The following is a 21,186-nucleotide window of genomic DNA, read 5'->3' as shown; positions in this document are numbered from 1 at the left end:
TATTATATTATTAAAAAAAAGCAGATTTATTGGCATGTGTTTACGATGAAAACAAATTAATTTAGAAACAACGGTGAAACCAAGAAATTGTAATATATATTAATTGAAATTTTGAATCAATGTTTTATTACATGATTGATCACTTTTGCATCAGAAATTTTTTTTAAGATAACTAAAGTGCCTTGTCGAGACAATTTACGAAAAAATGAACTGTAACCCTTAGTTTTAAAAGCGACATTGCTCCAAAAGAATTTTATCCATTGTGATTATGATAAATACCTTAATATTAAATGTAATGTTATTTTATATTATGAAACATTTTCATCAATATAATTATAACAAATGAAAAAAAGTCTTTTTATTTTCTTTGCTCCTAAGTTTTTAATTTCAAATAAAATAATAACTTTTAATTTTTTTTCTCGTAAATAAGAAAAAATGTATATGAAATAAATTTTTTTTTATTAATCATTTACACGGTTTACAAAAAAAAAAATCTTTGCAAAGAAAGAACAAAATTTGATTTACTTTCAGTAAAATTTCTTAAATCAATCAATAGAAATTTTAATGAAACTAATTACGTAATTTATTTTGTTAGTGTTTAATGTCGCAATTTAAAAAGGTAAGATTTTGTAAAAGTTCGATAGGAAACGGAGAATCAACTCATTATCATATCCCTGAGAGTTAGCTCTCTATTTAACTATTTACAATCTTTGTTTATTGTGATGAATCTTGTGCAAAAAAAAAGAAAAAAAACGGCGAATTATTAGGCACAAGAATATTATTTTCTTTTTTTTTTTACTAATAACATTGTCAACAATGCTGTACAGATGAATTTTTTTTTTCTACAAAAAAGACACGTTTTTTCTAAAGTGAATATATGGATTTTTCTTAGTAAAATGCAATTTTTGTCTTTAAAAATAGAAATTCTGGTTCATTTGATAAATTTTATAAAGATATTTGAACCGGAATATTATTATTTCTATTAATAATAGTTATAATTTGAAATTAGTTTTCCATACTATTACGACTAGTTTCATTAAATGGAAGAAATGAAAATAGTTTGGGAAAATTGCATTCAGGAAATGACACGGTTTTCCAATTGATGAAATTTCGTCGTATTTTAATTACGAATTACAGATGGACTTCATGCAGTTGCTAAATGATCTCCAGATGGTGATGATTGTATTGATTTAATATCCTTCTTCGACAGATTCGAATCAGTCGTTTCCGCATATATCGATTTCGACTCTTGTCTTTCCTGTTCGCTTTGCCATTGCACCTAAAATTGATTAAATTTTAAAATCAATAAATATATCACAATATTTTTGAAAAAACAGTTATGGAAATTAATTGTTTCAAAGTAAAAATATAAAATAAAAGGGGGAAAAAATAATTAAAACCATAAAAAGTGTTAAAAAAACCAACCTTCTGTTTATGCTGCTTAATAGCATCGTTAGTTCTGTCAATGATCATTTGATCCGTTAAAACGCCTTCCTCAGAAGCGTAAGCCGCGGCTTGCCAAGCAACACCTAATTTTGCAATTTCTCGCCCCGACATACCTTCTGTAATTTCCGCAAGTTTCGTACAAAGAGCGCTGTAATCAAATTGCGCCACCTTCAATCTCTTCGCACCTTGTGTCGCTGGTTGGAGAACGAATTTATCAAAATACAAGCGCACTAAACGTTCACGTTCTTCACGTCCCGGTAAAATGAATTCCACCATTTCATCCAATCGATCATTCACTGCCCAGTCAAATTGTTCGGGCGTGTTTGAAGCCAATACCAACATGAATTTATTACTTTGCTCGCCGGTACGATACAAAAATGCATTCAGCATGGCACGCAAATCCTCCGAGATATGTTCGCTCGATCGTTTGCGTAAAAATGCATCGGCCTCGTCAATAAACAAAAGAAGACCTCTCCTTGACGTTGAAGCCCAATCGAACACCTTGTGAATTGCCGTAACACCATCACGACCCAAAGGCGCCAAATCACCGCCCGTCAAAATAGCGTAATCCATTCCCGAATGTTGCGCGAGTTTTTTCGCAAACATTGTTTTACCAGTTCCTGGCGGTCCGTGCATTAATATATTTCTATACATTCCTCTATTTTGTTTTGTATTCTTTGTGGCAATCGCAACATCGCGAAGTCGTTCCTCAATTTTTGGCGCTAGCACAACACCGGCCAGTGCGTCACTCTTCTTCTCGGTCAATTTCTTCACAGCTTGTATAGGATGTCGCACAGCATCCAAGGCCGAGAATCGCGACGTCTCCCGAACAAGAGATGGCTTGCCGAGACGCGATTCGATATAACGGGATGCTACTCCCGTCGATCCTTTCGCTGAATAAACTCCAAGAGCCAAAAGTGACAAACCTCCGGCGGCCGCCAGGATTTTGTCCCAGTCGCCCAAAAGTGCAGTAGCTCCCGTTCCCAAAACTGAACCCGCAGTTCTAAAAACAAGAAAATAATTTCAAAAACATATTTTAATTTTGTAACAATCATTTTAAAAATTTTGTTTATCAGAATTGTAAATGAAAATATTGAGAACATACTTGATGGACTCGAGGACAGTCGTTCGTTTCTCAGCAGCTTGAAGTCGAATTTTTTCAAGATTTAAATCCTGATTCTCGCGATCAATTTTTGCTTGAGCTCGCAATTTTGCGTCAAGTTTTTTCATTTCATTTTTGTGCTTTAAATCCATTTCATGTTCAATGGTCGCTTTTCTCATTGCTTCCTGTTTAGCAATTGACTCTTCTTGTCTCCTCAAGTTCTCGTCGTTCATTCTCTGCTGTTGAACAAGTTGATCGTCGTATCTTTTTCTCGACAATTGATCCTGATATTGAGCTCTCATTTGATGTTGTTTAGTTTCCTCAGCCAATGTTTTTCTCCTCTCTTCAGCATCAACTCGTTTTTGCTCGACTTTCATCTGTTCAATACTGGCTTCGTATTTCTTGAGCTCCGTTTGTAATTCTGTCTGTCTTGTTCTTTCTTGTAATTTTGAAAGCTCCAACGCCTCCAGAGCGTGAGCTGCAACGAATGATATGTACTATTTTTTTTTTTCTTTCTTTTTGAAATAACTTCACAAGAAATAAATTTTTCATTGTATTTTTGAACTATTTTCTAATTATTTTATTTGTTTTTAAATAAAAATAAAAAGGTATTACAAAATGTACATTAAAAAGAATAACAAATAGATATTTCTTCTCTTCAAAAAACATACAACCTAAACATTAAGATCAATAATTAAAATTTTATCATTCCACGTGGGAAATCTCACGTGTCGATAGAGACCTAGTGCTCTAAGAATTTTCTAACCCAAAAAAAGCAGTGTCTGGCTTACGTAATCTTACATAACATGAAAATTGGTTTCAAAAAGAATGGTGACAGAAAAGTTTACCTGATTTTTCTAAATCTTTGGCAGCTGCAGCAGCCCGTTCCAAGGCACTGGAATCAAATCTATATGCATCCATTTGAGATTTTGTTGGATTTTTCGATGGGGGTCCATCGTTCGATCCGCCGCCATCACCACCTCCTGAAGCCGGTGGTTGTATAAATTGTGAAAAGTCTTGCGATTGTGTATAACGATTTCCCAGCAACCACGACATTATTGAAATTCACTAAACACTGACACTGTTTATGTGACTTTAATTAATGAGATTTTTGGCTATACTCAAACCAAAATCGTTAAAAAAAAACTACTCACGTGCTAGCAACTAAAGAGCACGTTTTTGTGGTACATGAACTTTGAACAATAGCAGACGACGAAATTTTTACACCACCTCACGGAATTGATTTTTAAAATATTTTAACAAATACTTTTTATTGAAGTACTTTAAATATTAACTAAATTGTAGATAATAATCACGTTCACAATAATGTTATTAGAACAAATAATTATGATTTTTATCCATTTTATCGGCTTTATCAACACCTAACCTCAAAATCAATAACTACCTAACCTAACCTTCGTTTGAATAAAACTGATAAAGTTGGCAGCACTTGATTAAGTTTAGTGAATTCTTATTCTATAGAGTATAAACTATTGGCATGACTGATAACCAAATGTCACCAGAATCATATGTGTCAAAACAATGTCAAAACAAATGTTTGATTTCGACATTTGAAGATTTCCATTGTAATTTTATCTTTCTTGTCGTAAAATAATATATTTACACTTTATTAAATAATGTCTACTATAACAATATCTGCCGTTCGTCCAAGAACAAGCATTCTTGATAAATCACTCAGTAAAGGTAAAGGAGAAGTTAGTTTAAGTTGTTTTGCTCTCCTTTTTTCGGAACTTGTTCAATATTGTCAAAATCGAGTGTACACAGTACCAGAACTTCAAAACAAGTAAGTTTTCTAATTATTTCTGAACTAAATGCAAGAATTTATATTAAATAATTATTTTTAAAAATTTTAATCTTATTATAGCAGGTTATGTTACACCATGAAATCTATAATAGATGTTTCAATTAATTGATTTGCAGATTGGCTGAGTTGGGAATGGAGGTTGGACATCGGGTAACAGATCTTCTTGTCGTGCGAGAAAAAGGTGGTAAACGGGAAATAAAATTGCTCAATATTCTTCTCTTTGTGAAAAGTACTCTATGGAAATCATTGTTTGGCCGTGAAGCTGATAAATTAGAACATGCTAATGATGATGAACGCACCTACTATATTATTGAAAAAGAATCTTTAGTTAATAAATTTGTGTCTGTTCCAAAAGACAAAGGTAGTTTAAATTGTGCATCGTTTGTCGCTGGTATTGTTGAAGCAGTTTTGTGTGACAGTGGATTTGTAAGTAATTTTATTGTCTTATTTTAATTAATTAACATATATTTAAATAATTTTTAAATAATATTTATACTTGCAGCCCGCAAAAGTTACGGCACATTGGCATAAAGGTACAACCTACATGATTAAATTTGATGAAGCTGTTATTGCTCGAGACAAACAATTAGATGACAGATAAAAAAATTTTTTTTATATATATTTAATGTTAATTATAATATACACCAAGGTAATACAATAAAAATATAATTACATAGAAATTAAATCATTTTAAAGAAGTAACTAAAGTAAATTAAATTTTTTGTAATAGTGATTGTAATTAAATTTACACAGATAATGAAAAACAAAAGTGATATACAATTCTTTATTTAAGCTAAATGATTTTTCACTCTCACCTTTCTACAATAACAATTTTATAAACTTAACCAAATTGCATGAATCTATCTTTATAAGCAATTTGACCAGTCCTGAATTGACGTTCTTTAGCATCCTGCGCAAAAATATTTTAATATTATTATTTAATTCATTGACATTTATCTTGGATAGTATGCAACTTTTTATGGATTCCAGAATATTTATTTCAGACTCAATTACCAGATCTTAAAAGGTTTATTCTAATAAAAGAAATTGATTTTTTAAATAAAATAATTATCTTACTCTTTCTCTCTTAACAGCCAGCGTTGTTAAAATCATGGGTACAATTACCATACTAGTGTGATAGACCCAACTTAAAATAGTAGGTCTATTAAATTCTCTCCTTGTCTCTCGTAAAGATATTAATCTTTGAATTGGCTCATCGAACTGTAAATAAAGTTAAAAATTGTTCATCAAATTGCAAATAAGATTATAACAAATTGTTAAACATTCTAAAATGAACCATTAATACAGAAAGACACACTTATGTAACAGGAAACATAAAAACAGTAAACTATCAATTTGTGCATTTGATGAAAAATTTGAGAAAATAATTTCAAACAATTAAATGAAAAATAAATCAGAAACTTACTATTGTTCCATTAGCAAGAGGTCTATAAGGATTTAGATATTTTTTAAGATATTCATTTCGGAGCTCTAATCTTCGAGCAGCTTTTTCTTCGATGATTTTCTTTTGACGGGCTGTAACGTCATATACATCGCGAAATTGAACCATTTTTTTATAAGAATCACTTTCTGTGAACAAATAACGATGGAAACATTAAAGAAAATGAAAATTTTACGAAATATTTATATATTGCCTTATTTCTAACCTAAAAAATTCTTGACAATTGTTGGAATCGGTCCAGTCGTATTTCGATCGTCTTCAATTCGTGCATCATCGTCGATCACGTGACAATTCAGAAAGCGGGGAAATTCAAAATATTCGAAATATTGATTTTTCTAATAATATAAAAAAAAAAGATTTATATATATTAAAATTAACTTGTAATTTTTTGCAAACAACTTGTGGTATTTTTTATAATTTCTGTTATTATTTATGGAAAATTATTAATTTTTAATTGTTTTTAAACAAAAAATGTTTCATTATTAATTTAAAAAAATTCTTTTGTTCTGATCACTTTAAATTTTACGTTTAAAAATAATTTAATTAGATATTTATTGAAAAATTAAAGTTCTAGAATAATTCACATGATAGTGACTCATGAAAATTAATTATATTGATAAATTAAAAGCATGTGATCTCACATGATGCGCAGCTTCCTTATTTATATTACGAAATAAACGGCCGACATGCAAAAAACATTAACCTAGTTGATAAAACTTTTCTTCTATTATTTTAATAACTTTTCATATATGAAAATACAGAAAATTAATATCTTGGCATGTGATCATCTGATTAAGTTATTTATATAAACAATTCGTAAATTTCAGAACCAGAAAAGTTGGACATACACGTGACTTTGAAAGAAAAAAAAGTTTATTGATAAAAAATTTCAACCAATCATAGTGTACGTTATTTGTACTCTGACACAGAGAAAATACGTTAAGCGAATCACAGTATACGAGGTTTGTACTCACGCGCATACAGAGTACGTTCAACCAATCAGAATGTACATTTCACTACTCCATTGTTACTTTATTTGAATGAATTGTAGTCGTTGCCATAGTAACAAAGATGGCGGTAAAGTACGAATGCGCATAAATCCAAAGTGAATAAAGAAGAAACATAACCTTTATTCTAAAGAATCACGAGTTATAAAAAGAGGGGATACTGTAAAATATAACAAAGCAAAGCAACGTTCTGACTTGTTTGTTTCCGTTTATTCGATCATCTTAGCTTTATAAGCGTTTAACTATCTAATTCAGTATATATAGAGAAGTGAAGAGAACTAGACTGTGTCGACCCTGGCTCTGGCATAACATTCTGTAAACAAAAGAGTGCTCAACATAGATTAATTCCAACGTCAAATAGGTAAATTATTAATTTTAATAATAAGTCTTTCAAAAAACTGATAAAATTTTTAATTTGTAAACATTTAAAAAATAATATATCTAAACTCTTAATAATTATCTATTGTAATAAGAGATGGTCAGAAGATTTCTAATGAGTCATTTATTAAAATTGATATTCAACTACTTATTTCTTTTGTTTTTCGAGTGTTTTTGATAAAAATTCTTATTTTATTGCAGTTTTTAACTGTTTCAGATATTTTTTATTGTATAGTGAATGTTTTGTATTCTTTCTATATATGTATTGTCACTTCTATTTTTCTGACGAAACATTTTACTTTCATTGTCAATTTCATCATAAAATATTACATTGGAATAACAAGTATATTTAAATGATTTCTAATACACGATTTAAAGTTTCACAATAAAATATTTATTATTTTAAAAAAATGCGCAATTTTAACAATGTGTTATTTTATTAGAAAAAAGCAAAAATTTTGTGTCGTTATAAATTTTGTTTTTATAAAAACTCATTAAGTTCAAGGTATTATGTAAAGAAATCTTTAAAGAAAAAGGATTATGTTGTTATATAATTATTTCTAGTTAACTAACACTAATTGTATAGATTTTAAATTCAAAATGTATTTTTCCTCTTGGAAATTTTGTATTTAAAAATAAAAATTATAACAATTTTTTCAATGTTCTGGATTAAAATGACATTTTGCAAATAGGAATTTTCCAAAATTTCTAAAATGAAAATTTTTCTCTCCTCCATCAGAATTCTTTGTTCCAGTACAAAGAATTTGGTACACCCATTACAAAGGGTCAGGTAAAATTTAACCTTTGGTTCTCAATAAACTTGTTGCCTATTGCCTATATATATACATTTTTGGGGGATTTGGAAGACTTTTTAAATCAACGACGCAGTTTCTTTCTGATGGCGATAGAGCAACCATTCCTTTGTTCGTACATAAAGAATTTAATGTAATCATATTTTCTTTACATTTAGAAATAAGTCATCCATCATTATTTATTAGTCACTTTCTATGAATCATTTTTTTTTTAAATTTTCAACAAATATAAAGACTGATTATTGCAAAGATCAGGATTAATAATAAACAAAAAAAAATTAACGGAATTTTTATTTATTTCCCCGGAAATATTGAATACATCATGAAATAATAACTGAGATATGTGTGCGGACACGTGTTTGTAAATTTCATTTGTAATTTAATGCAGATAAAATAATGCTCTGTTTTCACATACTGTGATAATTGAGTCACGATAAACATGATACTATTTCAGTGATTGTTGGTGTCGTTTTTTTTATATATACACATGGCTCGTTTAGAGTTACATTTGAAATTTAATCTTCAGATTTGAAAAGTTTATAAATTTTGTTTTTTTTTTATTTTTAGATAATCATGAAGTTCCTTCTTTTGATTGCGACGGTCATTGTTGGGTCGCAAGCTATTAATGTGGACGAACTCATGAAAGATGAGTGGTTAGCATTTAAGGTAAAATAATAATAATTTGTGGACATTACTATTAAAAGTTAAATTGTTTTATTAAAATTATAAATTTGTAAATTATTTTACAGGGAGAGTACAGAAAAATCTATAAGGACGTTGTAGAGGAATCGTTTAGGCTAAAAATCCTTCTTGAAAATCGTCACAAAGTTGCAAAACACAATGCTGAATATATGAAGGGAAATAAAAATTTTAGATTGAAAATCAACAAATATAGTGATATGGTAAAAAATTTGATCTTTATTAATGAAAATGTAAAGCAAAAGTCTGAATTGCGTATTAATGTAAATTAAAAATTAAAATTACAAATTAATAGGCGGAAAATTTTTTTTAATTTGAAATAAATTTAATTTAGTCGAAATATATTTCTTTTGCAGCTTAATCGAGAATTTGTAGACACCTTAAACGGTTTTAATAAAAGCACCAATCATCTTTTAAGACAGCAGCTCAACATTGAAGGAGTTACTTACGTCAAACCAGACAATGTTAAATTTCCAGATACAGTTGATTGGCGAAAAAAAGGTCTCGTCACTGCTGTTAAAGATCAAGGACACTGTGGTTCTTGCTGGGCATTTTCTTCCGTAAGTTATTGACTCTTCATTAGTTGTGCTTTATATTAAATTGAAAAATAGAATTTCCTCATATTTTGCAAAATGTAATAACGAAGAATTGAAATTTTTATTTATATTTAGACTGGAGCTTTAGAAGGACAACATTTCAGAAAAACTGGAATACTTGTGTCATTGAGTGAACAAAATTTGGTAGATTGTTCAGGAAAATATGGAAACAATGGTTGCGAAGGTGGTCTTATGGATCAAGCATTCCAATATATAAAAGATAATCGTGGTCTCGATACTGAAAAATCTTATCCTTATGAAGCTGAAGATGACAAGTGCAGGTATTATAAATTTCTTCCCCTATTCAAAAAAAAATTACCAATATTTCCCTAATCGTCTAAATGAATTGATTTTTAATTACAACAACAATTAGAAATTTATTCATACAGTAATAATAATAATTTTCAATCAATAGGTACAAAAAGGCAAATAAGGGAGCAGATGATAAAGGATTCGTCGACATTCCACAAGGTGACGAGGAAAAATTGAAAGCTGCCGTTGCAACCATGGGACCAGTTGCAGTAGCCATTGATGCTTCTCATGAAACTTTCCAACTTTATTCTGAAGGTATATTTTATAAATAAAACAAAATTATCAATTACATTTTTTTAATTTTGTATTCATTTATATCTAATTAAAATAAATTTTCAATTTTATAGGAGTATATTATGAACCCGAATGTTCCAGTGAACAATTAGATCATGGTGTTTTAGTTGTCGGTTATGGAACTGAGGAAGATAAGGAGGGAAATCCTCAAGATTATTGGCTGGTGAAAAATAGTTGGGGCGATACTTGGGGTGAGAAAGGATACATCAAAATGGCAAGAAACAAGAATAATCATTGTGGTATTGCCTCATCTGCTAGTTATCCTCTTGTTTAATACAATTAATTTCATTTAGATAAAATTCTATTCTAAGAGCTATGAAAAAGAAAGAATTAAGACAATTGTAAAAAACAAAGCATTTAAAGAGATTTGCTTTTAACTTGTGTTGTTAATCTTTGAAACAACAAAATAATTTATTGTAAGACTTTTATATAAGTAAGGAATGCAGCTTTTTATTTAAAATTTTTTTAAATTTTCTTTTATTATTCTAAATAGTGATAACAAAACTTTGTTTGATATTTAACGTTTAATTTTCCAAAGAAATGTAAATTTTTATATATTATTCTTACATTTCCGTTATGTATAATATGTATTAAGAATGAGATTAAGCGAATTTTTTTATACTATGGTCCTTAAAAAAAAAGATTGTAAAGAATATGTAATTTTTCAAAAAATAAATTTAATTTTACATAAATAAAAAATGAACATTGAAGAAAATAATTTCAAATATCCCCGCACTTTAAAAAAAACGATCGCAGCGCCGCATCAAAATAATGGTTATTTTTAACAACAAATGTTTTCTTTTCTTTGCCGTTGATTTATCTCGAATTTCCCTTTTTCATTCTAGACATTTTAAGAAAAATCATGTTATTAAAAGTTTCCCAAGGAAATTTAATAAAAAGTTGATACTTTACTTAAATGTGTTTGATTACAAATGTCCTGGCACACAATTCAGTACTTTGTTACTTTTGAATTATAACATTTTAGAGGAGTGATTTTAAAAGACTAAAATCGGAACGAAAATGGCTCAAGAAATTTTAAATAATGTACTTAACTCTAAAATATTACCGGAAGAAATTATTAAATGGTTGTCAGAAGATAATCAACAGGTAAATTTGTTTACAAGATATTTGTTTGAATGTTTAATTTTAGGTTATGTTCGCCGCTATTATTTTTGTTAATCTCATTTTTTTTATTTCATACTTATTTTTTAAGGAAAAAACAATTATTAAATAAATATATGTATAATATAATTATTGTTCAATAACTGAAAGTAGAAAAATTCATTTGCTTATAGTTTTGTTAATAAAAAACATTATTATTTGTTTTATGTAAAAAAATTTTAATGTTTCTTTCTTCATCTATATTACAGAATTTTAATTGGGCTAATGTCAACAAAAATTTACCGAGAGCTGAATTTGTTGCTTGTTTTCTTAATTTTGTGAGAGACCAATTTGCAGTGTAAGTAAATAAGAAAATTTATATTAATATGATTTTAAAATGAAAGTATAGGTAAATAAAATAAATTTGTTATATAAATTTTTATTAATAATTATTTGATTAATTTATAATTTGCCTTTTCTTTTATTTTATTAACACAAATTATGTTTTTTTTTATTGCAACTAATTTTATTTTTCATAAGTTACGCTTATTGTTTTAATTTCTTAGCTTCGAATTTTAATTTCCTTACAAATAGTGCTGAACCAGTCGCAACTAACATAAAGCAGACACCTTCTAAGGGAAAATCATCAAAACTATCAACGACTAATATAATTAATAAAGAATCACTCAAAAATGATAATTCTGGATGTGTCTTGAACGATGTTAACAAATTAAATGACTCATTTGATAGTTTACGGTCTTCAGAAAATATCAGCACTTTAAATGTTTCTACTAATAATGAAAATCATAACGTATTAACAAAGGGTATTTTAATAATAAAAAGTCCAGAGAATGGAAAACAAATTGTTGAAAGTAACAAATCATCTGACAATCTCTTAGGGTCAGAAGGTAAAATTAAAAATCCTCCATCAAATAAAATATTTAAGAAACGAGTTCTTCTTCAAAATGTAACAGAAAAGTCCGATTACACTGAAAATAATTTAACTGTTTCTAAAAATCTTGATTTTCAACAACAAAAAGCAAGTAATTCATCTCAAGTGTCGGATTTAAATCAATCTTTTTCCAAAAGTCCAAGCAATCGAAATATCGAGCCTGTTTTATCAAATTTCAATAGATTATTCTCACCTGGTAATGATTCATTTGTAAATTTATCGAAAGAACAATGTAGCAGTTTAAATGCATCTCTTTTGTCACAAAGTTATACTCAATATGAATGTTCAAGTAATTCGTCACAAATATCCGAGAATTCAACCAAAAGTGAATTACACTTTCTTCATTCACCATTATTGCATAATGAAACAAAGAATCCAGTTTCTCCATTATATAGTCAAAGCATGATGTTGACACCAAAGAACACCTATAAATCACAGAACAAATCAACGGAAAAACAATTGAGAACAAATAATTATTTTAAACATAGTACACCGGAACAAATAACGAATTCCTCGCAAAAAGGTGTAAAATCTTCGTCAAGACAAAATATTAGTCTTGCAGATTTTATAACTGTTGATACGCGTTCATCGAAAAAGAGTAGTGGGAAAAAAAATAATCAAAAAACACAATTGTCAAGGCACAGCAAAGAAGATGAAATACCGGTATCAACTTCGGTCTTGTCAGAGGAAAACTTTCCCGAAGTTGGACAGAGTTTCGAAAGGCGACGCAGAATCAAACCAACAAAATTGGATATTTCCAGCAATAAAGGTATTTCTTTGCATAAATATTTTTATTAGTTTCTAAATTTGTTTATATTTAAAAATTAATTTGATCTTCATTGTCTTTAGGTGACAAGGAAAATACCGTTTTTGGTATAGTGAATAGACCAGCAATAGCAAATCCACAATTCTCCGATGTTCAATCCACTGATCAGACATCTGATAAAGAATCCTTTGAAATGGAAAGAGTATTGTTACGATTGGAGAGACAAAAAAAGGAGGAGACTTCAGTTGAGAATAAAATAGATCTCGATTCATCAATTAAAGTAGTGAGACCGACGAGAATTCCGTTATTATCGAAATCAATTATTGTCCCCTCTTTAGCAATGATTGAACAAAAGGACATTTTAGAAATAATAGTGCAAATATATTGCGCCTTTATCGATAACAATTTAATTTTAAATCCCATGACTGAAATGTATTTTATACTTTCTCTTATTACAACGCAATATCATCGACAAATAACGCCGCGCAAATCTACTGTTAAAGAATCTCCAGATACGAGTGACAGTTCAAAATCGGATTCATTGAGACGAAATTTAGAAATTGATCTGGGTTGTGCGGTGCTCAGTGAAGAAATGAGCAAAGATGTTGAATCGGAGGGTAAAATTTTAGTTTCCGAGAAAGATGTCGAACAATTTAGTGAGCTGAAAATTGATGACAAGACTGTGATAAATCCTGTAATTCTTAACAATGAAAATGATTGTATTTCGGAGAAAATTTTAAAAATTGACGATCTTATCTTAGGGACTCCTCATAATTGTGTATTCTTTTCTACACACGTTTTAAATCAGGAAAGACACTGGTTAAAATTTCTTGATCGAACAACTCTGAAATTACTTTCAGAAAATTCACATATTGCTGAATTTCAGCCAGAATTGCAAATTTATTTACAAGAATTGTATGACACGAAACTTGCTGAAATGAATCGCATTAAACAACACACATTTAGGTAATTTACGTATTTAATTATTTTACGTAAAAACCATTTTTTTCAAATTCATTTCTTATTGAAAATTAATATTCGATTGTTTTTATTTTTTATTAGCTTTCACGATCCGAATGTTTCATTCCAAATTGATACTGATAATAGGGAAAAATTTCCAACAGCCATTGCCTTTCAGTCGTTTCGTAAACAACGCGACATGTTTTACGACATATTGAAAATTTGGGAGGAAAATCATACAAATAGTAATTGGAAATTTTCTGTGGCGTTGAGTCCGAAAATTAAAATGATGTTGACACTTCACAGCGATGTCACAAATCACTGTCACATTGCTAGACTTTTTAAATCGCAGTTACTTATTTCCTGTATACATAGTGGACAACAGGTATATAATTTTTTAATTTCAAAAATGTAATACTAATTTAATTTTCTTTAATATTTATTTATTGTTTAAATCTTTTTGTGTCAATTATTTAGGGAGATGTAATTGATGACGAAAGTTTGAGTATTCTCAAATCTTTAAAGGATGTTAATCCAGAAAAATTGACACAATTAAAGGAAAGATTAGTCACTCCTTTATCATCTGAAGGTCCAGTTCCAGAGCCAAATTTTCAGGGAATTCAAGAATTTTATAAAAATTTTATACTCTATTCTTTTAATCCAATGTTTTATGCTCACTTAGAGGACTGTCTTATTCATGAAATTTTAGAATTGAATGATATTCAATTCACTGCAAGTGATATTGGAGAATCAGGTAATTTTTATTTTGATAATTTGATTAAGTACTTTTTAAATTATAATTTGTAAAAAAAATCGATTTATTTCAGAAACAACGGTTGATGAACGAACAAAACAAAATTTTATAACTTGTTTATCAAGTTTACGAGTTCTTGGTAAATTTTTGGGTTTCTTGGTATCGTTACCATATCGATCATCGACAAGTTCATTTGATGAAGTCATAAAGTCTCAGGTTTCATTACGCAGTCGAGTAAGTTATTTTATTCTGATTAAATATTAAAAATCATTGAAAATACAAAAAAACCAAATTCTTTTTTCAATTAAAAAATTTGTTTCTTTGCAGATTGTGCCAGTCTTAAATTTGCAAACCTGTCTTCAAGAGTCTATAATTCAAGGGAAATTGACGTTAACGATACCCTGGATTGTTGAATATTTATCACAGTTGGACATAGCTTCTCTTCGTTTACCTTATTACAAGCGACTGTTGGAAATTCTTTACTGCATTTATCGGATTTCAAAATTAGATGTTCCTATTATTTCCGAACAATTAATGTCACAGCAAACGTTAATTCTTATTAAATTCTCCCTCGGTTGGTTATTTGAATTGTCCAATTTTCCAACTGATTTTTATTTTTCCTGGCAGTCAAGTTACATCGAAAAAAAATTAATGACTTTTTGTCATGGTGAAAATGGAAAAATGGAAATTGCCGTTGCTAATAATAAAAATAGTGTGACATTGGATAGATTGGACATTATTGACGAGAGAGTTTTATATTCTTGTTGTCCATTCTTGGTTGAATTTAAAATTCTTCTCACGGGAAATTCACAATCGACCAGCAATAAAACTAACAGACACATCACTCCAGTTTCTAGTCAACTTCCAAACGCGACCGACAGTACAAATGCAAAAAATTTAGAGGTATTTTTATCTTTTCAATTCTATTTCCGTGATGAATTTAATTTTCTTTAATTACACTTCTAATTGTTTTTTAAAATAAACAATGTAGCTCCAGTTGGAAGAAGCTTTTTTTCATGGTCAACCGGCTTCTACTAGAAAAACAATTGAATTTGTTTCGGAAAGAGTTGCCTCGACTTGTGTTAAATATATTTTTAACTCCTTGCTACCAACGGCTCGAGAAAATTGTTTAAATCAATTGCGGCAAAAGGTGGTCGAAAAAAATCGCAAAATTTTAGAAGATAATCCTGATGTTTTGAAGGTGATTAACGAAAAATTTACTTGTTAAAGTTTTATATTAATAGATTTATTATCAATTGAAATAAAATATATTCTTGTTTAGGCGCTGATGTTAAAGGAGGTGAATAATTTGGCTGCAAATATTACAAAAGAAGTGAATGAACAAATTGAGAAAGAAATCCCGCCAATGTGTAAGACTCGTATCTCTCAGTCGATTGATTCTTTATTAGCAGTTGACACTTTATTGACTGTAATGGAAACTTGTACTGAAATTACGATTAGAATGACAAAGGATCGTATTGCTCAATGGATTCAGTCTCATATTGGGAATTTGCTATTTATGCGAGATATTGAATTCAAAATTAGCCAAGTAGCGAAAAATGATAATGCCACGATTGTTAAAAATGAAAATAAACATAATCTCGCTGCAGCTTGTCCGACTGATGTACTTGATGATCTTCGGGTAATGAGAAATAATTTTTAACAATTAATTTTAAGTCGTCTTTTTAATTGTATTATTTAAGTACATCAATTTTATTTACATAAATATTTAGGTATGAATGAAAAATGTTTTAGGCTTGTTCGTGGGAATTTCTGGACAATAATGGAAAATTTATAACAATGGAGTTCATTTCGAACATTTTGGATCAATTGTATTCCAGTTTTACTGAACGAGAAGATTTAATTCCTGGGCCCGAAAATTGTTTACGCACAATGAGTGTTGATTTGTTTCTATTTCTCGGTATAATATTTTTCTTAATTACTAACTATTAAAGTGATTAAAATATTATAAATTTATTTGGATTTTTTTTTACAGTTACGTATCGAAGGGAAATTCTCACATATGAAATAGAAATGAAATTTATCAAATTTTGGAAGCTCGTATTAACAAAAATACCAGAACCAAGTTTTTCATTATCAAGAATATTGAGTCCAAGAAATATAATAATTTTAGAAAAATCCAATAACAGTGATGTTTGGACCAAGTGTGGTCAATTTATAAAATTGTTGTTGAAGGAAAAAGTTTTGAGTTTAGAATTTCTCAGCGATCAATGTGTAGCACTTTTGAGACAAGAGTGGCCAACAGTAAGTTTATTTTTGTTTATTAAACATTATAATTTGATTAATTATTAGGGATATTCAAAAAAAAATTTGTCCTTTTATTCCAAATAGTAAAAGTATAAAATGATTTCTATTTTTTTCTCAGGAAACGCTACAAAATTTATCAAAGTGCCTGATAATAGGAATAGAGGACTACAGGCCGTCCGACGAATCAGCAGAAAGAATCAGGTATTTGCTTCGTTGGATTGCTGAAACTTATAAAGATATTGATGACTTAGATCATTAAATATATAGAATAAATTAATTTAAGGACTGAATTCATTAATCGTCAATCAAATAATGAAATTTGATTATTATAAATTGTTAGGGGAAGGGGGGGATGGGGGAATTTGTGAAAAGAGTTTTTCGGGATATTTTATCCTTGTTAATGTATATTTTACATAATTTGAAAAATGTTATGTACAATGTTTTTCCATTTTTTTTCTTGTCAATTTTTAATATAATATAATAAATAGTTTATTTTTACGAGTATCTTTACAGAATTTGATCAATTTAAAAGTAAAAGGTATAAAATCACTTAATATGAGAAAATAATAGAAATGTAAGGAAGAGAGAAATAATCATTTATTTTTTCATATTCTTCAATTTACTATTATTATTACTTTTAATAATAATATAAAAGAGGGAATATAAAATAGAACAATTTCCGACAATAAATATGTTTTTATTACACATATATCTCGTACGAGGGTTACACGATATTAATACATGTTCTTTTTAACTGTCCAGCAATCAAACACGTATTGTTTTTTTTTTAATTTATTACATATCTCGTTAAATAATCGCAATACTCTCATATTTCTTTGTAAAACATTGTCGTTAGAGCAGTCATGAAACGCGAGGGACAAAACTCGTAAAAACTAAAAATATACAATTACATAATGTCAGAATCAGTGCTTGCAGCGAACAATTGACAAACGATTAACAAAGATGGGGGAGGGTCCGTTTACTGTTTATGCGTTAATGGTACCTGCGAATCCGCAAAATATATTTTTTCATCTGAATATATATTCATAACATTTTCCATAATAACCATAATCGCTTCCCTGAAATACTTTCAACAACAAAAAATCCGCTTCTCTCAACTTTCTATTTATGCAAGGAATTCAATTCTCTCAATTTTCAGCATAAAAATCGCTTTTAATTCTCTCCATTTTTTCAAAATCGATTTCTTTCAACTTATGTTGTAAAATTCACTTTCTCTTAACTTTCGTCATGAAATTTGATTCTCAAAATTTCGTCATTATAAAACTCGCTCCTTTCATTTCCCTGGCGAAAGTTTCAGATGAACATTGAAAATGTATTTTGAATTGGATTAATTAATGAATGAATGACAGTTGGTTTGTAATATTGGAACATAATTTATAAAAATGTCTATCCGAAAATTTTGCCAGGATTTCCGGACATAAAGTTCGTATCTCTCAACTTTTTCACACAACAATATTTCGCTTTACTCGAAAATTACACAATTTTTTTTTGAGTTTGTTTTGCTACTGTTATTGGAAAACACTTTGAAAATACATCAGTTGATATTAAATGATTTTTAATTAGCACTCTCATCACGAAGCACAGGTTCTTCATAGAGAGAAAGAGAGAAAAAGAGAGATAGAGAGAGAAAGAGAGAAAGAGAGTTACAACATTGTCATCGCTTACTCTCTATATAGGAGGTCTATTTAAATAAAAGTTTCATCTTATTGCTAATCGTAATCGTAGCCTTAATTTTCTATACTTGGTGACCAGCACCAAACAGTTACTAGATCAATGCCTACGACACAGATACAGATTTCTCAGAGTTTCAATATTTTTACGATTACGTTAGACTTGAGGGGAACATTTCTCAAATCACTCTCGTGTCATCTCGCTTTTTTGCGTCAATTTTATTACAATTTTCTTTTCTTTTTGTGCAGATAGAACTATTTTTTCGAATTTTACTTTCTTTTTTTTGTATTTCCTTTTTCATTATTAGTCACTTAATTAAGTATTTTTACTCTCTTAAATAATAAGAGAATTATTTATTAATAATAAATTGGTATTTTTAAAAATATTTTCTGTCACTTTTTGTTTTTTTTTTCTATTTTAGAAATTGTCAATTTTCTCGGCAATTATAAAAAAATATAAAATAAATATAAAAAATATTAGTGAAATAATTATGAATTGTTGACCGGTACATTTAATCTCTACAATAATTAATATTATCAATTTATCACAGTGAACAAGATGAGAGTAACACTTAATTAAGCATCTAGAGTAATTTTTACACAAATATTCGAAAGTATCAGAAATCATTTGAAAAATAAATAAATGATAACGGCTTTCGTCTTTCAATTTAGAGGCAGGGTTTTTCTGTTTATGACTTGCCAACAGACGCGTTATTACGGCAAGAATAAGATTTCTACAAACCAATTGGCAGACAGAAGCAATAAAGAGGTTTTTTGTTGTTGTTACATTAATTCGCAATGTCTCTATATTATAATATACTCTAAAGGTGTGTTTTTCTAGCGACGCTACAAGTCGAGAAATGCGAGAATGATCGGTGTCTTTGTCGTGGAAAACGAATATATATATATTTTTTTTTTCATGGGACGTTCTTGACCTTCCGGCTTCCGGCTTAAAGTAAGCTAATATTATTCTTTGGTTAAAAACAACTATCCACGAGGTTTCTTTTTTTTTCTATATCGCGCTGATTTAAACTGTACACACGTCGCAGGAGTTGAAAAGCGTCGTCGCAGGAGTCACGAATCAATTTTAATATAAACCTTATTAAAAGACCAGCTTTTTCACAGTTGTATATTAAAATTAATATGCTTTTTTTCTTTTTTTTTTAAATAAAATCTTACACACTACTTATTTATAATTTCCTAACTGTTAGTGTTTTTTTTTCGTTATTTAGATGCCACTACTCTGAGTTCTCGCTTAAGTTTTTCTAGTAAGCGATTGAGATGAAAGCTTAGGTTCTTTTCTCGAGATTTGGTTATTCTCGATTGCTGTTTTAAGGTAACTATCGACTAACTTGGATAATTGAAACAAATCAAAAACGAATCTCTCTTTTTTTTTGTGTTATTTTTATTTTTTGTGTGTTCAATCATATCTTCTGTCTTTCTCTCCGCAGGCTCTCTGTGTGCGTTTTTAGGAAAACGTACGTTATCACCCTGTACATATCATTAAAATCATTTGTAATTTTTTTTTTAATCCTGGGAGCTTTAATAAATATTTTTAAAGAGTTTAAGTCAAAACCATTATTTTTTTTATGATGGACAGTCAAGTACGAAAATCAATATTTAAGGAAATCAACTCTAAGTTCGAGGTACAGATTAATTAATTAATTACAATATCGGGGAATTATTAGCTTGTGCGATTGTACGTTCGTTTCACGATAAGCGTTCAATTCGCCAAAGCAATTTATTTACGACGGATTTTGAGGACACAACATTTCTTTTTTTTCAAGTAAATTCAGATTTCCGGTTTCTCTAATCGTACTTTTAGATTGGATTGAACTTGTGACGAAATTCTCGGTCACCTCTTCCTTTTCCTTTTTTTTTGTTAACTATACACCTCTTCTTCGCTTGATATGTCAATAAAGAATTTCGTTTGAATAATACAAGTCGTAGACCAGTTCTCAAAAAATTGTCAATTCACAATATTCCCAATCGCTTCGAGTATTGACTATCTTTTCTTGATAAGCAGAACTCGTTCCTTGGAGAAGTACTTTGTGAGAACGTACGTTGAGCTTTCCTTCTATTTGAGCATTCTTCCATTCGATATCGTTTTTTTCTTGTTTTCTTTTTTCATTATTTCGTTCTCTATGCGTCTCCCCTTTCGACGAATGGAGATGCCCTCATCTTTCGCGATTCGGACCAGCCGAATGGAGAAAAAGAAACGATTTCTGCTTTCAATTTTTGTCTTCTGTTTCTCTCTCACATTTCTTGTTTCCATTTTTTAGCACCTGCAGGTCGAAAATTTTTTTCTTTTTTCCTATCACCATTCTTTGCTTGTTCCACAAGCTTCCTCTTTTTTTTTTTTTTTTGTTTCCCCTGTTTAACTCACGAGTATTTTACCGGTAAAGGACGACTTGGATTTTAGAAAAAAACATCTGAATCCTTTCCGAGGAGACTTCTCATCGTCACCGTGACGAGAAAACGAGAAACAGACGTCACTGACGTACACGCCACCAAGTTTGTTGCACCTTTTCATGAAGTTTCTTGCAAATGCCGGCCAGCCTCCGTCACATCCCAGCATCGCCGGCAGTTTCTTCTGACACACCGCCCCCTTCTTCGCCGGATATTGCTGTTTGATCGCCGCCATCCACTCCTTCGCCACTCTCATCTCCTTCTTCCAGTGTTACCTGCAGAAAAGACAACTTCATTAGTTTTCTGAATTTAAAATTTAAGCAATGGGAAATTTTTATTTTTTTTATTCAAG

At 29.4% G+C, this 21,186-nt stretch overlaps 6 protein-coding genes across 24 annotated transcripts in view; 3 read left to right on the top strand and 3 right to left on the bottom strand.

Moving 5' to 3' along the window:
• Positions 1–440: 440 nt before the first annotated feature.
• LOC127282738 (ATPase family AAA domain-containing protein 3A homolog) lies at positions 441–3,929 on the bottom strand. The gene is made up of 5 exons (XM_051307202.1): positions 3,703–3,929; positions 3,397–3,629; positions 2,552–3,026; positions 1,426–2,449; positions 441–1,279 (listed from the first exon to the last, which is right to left on the bottom strand). The coding sequence occupies exons 2-5, from the start codon at positions 3,602–3,604 to the stop codon at positions 1,145–1,147; spliced, it is 1,842 nt and encodes a 613-aa protein (XP_051163159.1). The 5' UTR covers positions 3,605–3,629; positions 3,703–3,929; the 3' UTR covers positions 441–1,144.
• A 111-nt stretch (positions 3,930–4,040) lies between these two features.
• Positions 4,041–5,171, top strand: LOC127282745 (trafficking protein particle complex subunit 5). The gene is made up of 3 exons (XM_051307218.1): positions 4,041–4,352; positions 4,490–4,799; positions 4,876–5,171. Exons 1-3 carry the CDS (start codon positions 4,186–4,188, stop codon positions 4,972–4,974), a joined length of 576 nt encoding a protein of 191 aa, XP_051163175.1. The 5' UTR covers positions 4,041–4,185; the 3' UTR covers positions 4,975–5,171.
• LOC127282746 (uncharacterized) lies at positions 5,144–6,186 on the bottom strand. The gene is made up of 4 exons (XM_051307219.1): positions 6,041–6,186; positions 5,800–5,963; positions 5,451–5,594; positions 5,144–5,283 (listed from the first exon to the last, which is right to left on the bottom strand). Exons 2-4 carry the CDS (start codon positions 5,941–5,943, stop codon positions 5,215–5,217), a joined length of 357 nt encoding a protein of 118 aa, XP_051163176.1. The 5' UTR covers positions 5,944–5,963; positions 6,041–6,186; the 3' UTR covers positions 5,144–5,214.
• A 792-nt stretch (positions 6,187–6,978) lies between these two features.
• LOC127282742 (procathepsin L) lies at positions 6,979–10,636 on the top strand. 2 transcript variants are annotated; one of them, XM_051307208.1, is made up of 7 exons: positions 6,979–7,203; positions 8,600–8,698; positions 8,782–8,934; positions 9,088–9,291; positions 9,403–9,608; positions 9,743–9,894; positions 9,987–10,636. In XM_051307208.1, the coding sequence occupies exons 2-7, from the start codon at positions 8,606–8,608 to the stop codon at positions 10,205–10,207; spliced, it is 1,029 nt and encodes a 342-aa protein (XP_051163165.1). In that variant the 5' UTR covers positions 6,979–7,203; positions 8,600–8,605; the 3' UTR covers positions 10,208–10,636. The 2 variants fall into 2 exon arrangements, with proteins under 2 accessions (XP_051163165.1, XP_051163166.1); XM_051307209.1 differs by lacking the exon at positions 6,979–7,203 and adding an exon at positions 8,146–8,165.
• Positions 10,637–10,746: 110 nt separating this feature from the next.
• On the top strand, positions 10,747–17,238 carry LOC127282731 (codanin-1). The gene is made up of 13 exons (XM_051307178.1): positions 10,747–11,040; positions 11,304–11,392; positions 11,629–12,755; positions 12,836–13,718; positions 13,815–14,097; positions 14,190–14,466; positions 14,540–14,700; positions 14,794–15,369; positions 15,458–15,667; positions 15,749–16,108; positions 16,222–16,387; positions 16,463–16,731; positions 16,853–17,238. The coding sequence occupies exons 1-13, from the start codon at positions 10,954–10,956 to the stop codon at positions 16,991–16,993; spliced, it is 4,629 nt and encodes a 1,542-aa protein (XP_051163135.1). The 5' UTR covers positions 10,747–10,953; the 3' UTR covers positions 16,994–17,238.
• Positions 17,239–17,410: 172 nt separating this feature from the next.
• Positions 17,411–21,186, bottom strand: part of LOC127282734 (cAMP-specific 3',5'-cyclic phosphodiesterase) — a 262,846-nt gene continuing 259,070 nt past the window's right edge. For all 18 annotated transcript variants that reach the window (XM_051307188.1, XM_051307190.1, XM_051307198.1 and 15 more), the window contains one exon: positions 17,411–21,109. In XM_051307188.1, the coding sequence (XP_051163145.1) occupies positions 20,990–21,109 (120 nt within the window). In that variant the 3' untranslated portion in view covers positions 17,411–20,989. The remainder of the gene's footprint in view (positions 21,110–21,186) is intronic.

The sequence above is a fragment of the Leptopilina boulardi genome, unplaced genomic scaffold, assembly GCF_019393585.1.
Source record: "Leptopilina boulardi isolate dan_hultmark-lab unplaced genomic scaffold, ZJU_Lbou_2.1 LbouV2_302, whole genome shotgun sequence".
NCBI classification, from domain to species: Eukaryota; Metazoa; Arthropoda; class Insecta; order Hymenoptera; family Figitidae; genus Leptopilina; species Leptopilina boulardi.
The sequence above is the reverse complement of the archived record's forward strand: the minus strand, read 5'-3'. Positions and strand labels throughout refer to the sequence as shown.

Excerpts from the sequence above, each read along its gene's own strand:
- LOC127282738 (XM_051307202.1), bottom strand. The coding sequence starts at position 3,604 with ATGTCGTGGTTGCTGGGAAATCGTTATACACAATCGCAAGACTTTTCA. Across the intron at positions 3,027-3,396 it reads CAAAGATTTAGAAAAATCAG|CTCACGCTCTGGAGGCGTTG; the intron begins GTAAACTTTTCT and ends CATTCGTTGCAG. Across the intron at positions 1,280-1,425 it reads TTAAGCAGCATAAACAGAAG|GTGCAATGGCAAAGCGAACA; the intron begins GTTGGTTTTTTT and ends AATCAATTTTAG.
- LOC127282745 (XM_051307218.1), top strand. The coding sequence starts at position 4,186 with ATGTCTACTATAACAATATCTGCCGTTCGTCCAAGAACAAGCATTCTT. Across the intron at positions 4,353-4,489 it reads GTACCAGAACTTCAAAACAA|ATTGGCTGAGTTGGGAATGG; the intron begins GTAAGTTTTCTA and ends ATTGATTTGCAG. Across the intron at positions 4,800-4,875 it reads TTTTGTGTGACAGTGGATTT|CCCGCAAAAGTTACGGCACA; the intron begins GTAAGTAATTTT and ends TTATACTTGCAG.
- LOC127282746 (XM_051307219.1), bottom strand. The coding sequence starts at position 5,943 with ATGGTTCAATTTCGCGATGTATATGACGTTACAGCCCGTCAAAAGAAA. Across the intron at positions 5,595-5,799 it reads CTCTTGCTAATGGAACAATA|TTCGATGAGCCAATTCAAAG; the intron begins GTAAGTTTCTGA and ends CTTTATTTACAG. Across the intron at positions 5,284-5,450 it reads TGGCTGTTAAGAGAGAAAGA|GATGCTAAAGAACGTCAATT; the intron begins GTAAGATAATTA and ends ATTTTTGCGCAG.
- LOC127282742 (XM_051307208.1), top strand. The coding sequence starts at position 8,606 with ATGAAGTTCCTTCTTTTGATTGCGACGGTCATTGTTGGGTCGCAAGCT. Across the intron at positions 8,699-8,781 it reads ATGAGTGGTTAGCATTTAAG|GGAGAGTACAGAAAAATCTA; the intron begins GTAAAATAATAA and ends ATTATTTTACAG. Across the intron at positions 9,292-9,402 it reads CTTGCTGGGCATTTTCTTCC|ACTGGAGCTTTAGAAGGACA; the intron begins GTAAGTTATTGA and ends ATTTATATTTAG.
- LOC127282731 (XM_051307178.1), top strand. The coding sequence starts at position 10,954 with ATGGCTCAAGAAATTTTAAATAATGTACTTAACTCTAAAATATTACCG. Across the intron at positions 11,041-11,303 it reads TGTCAGAAGATAATCAACAG|AATTTTAATTGGGCTAATGT; the intron begins GTAAATTTGTTT and ends TCTATATTACAG. Across the intron at positions 12,756-12,835 it reads GGATATTTCCAGCAATAAAG|GTGACAAGGAAAATACCGTT; the intron begins GTATTTCTTTGC and ends CATTGTCTTTAG.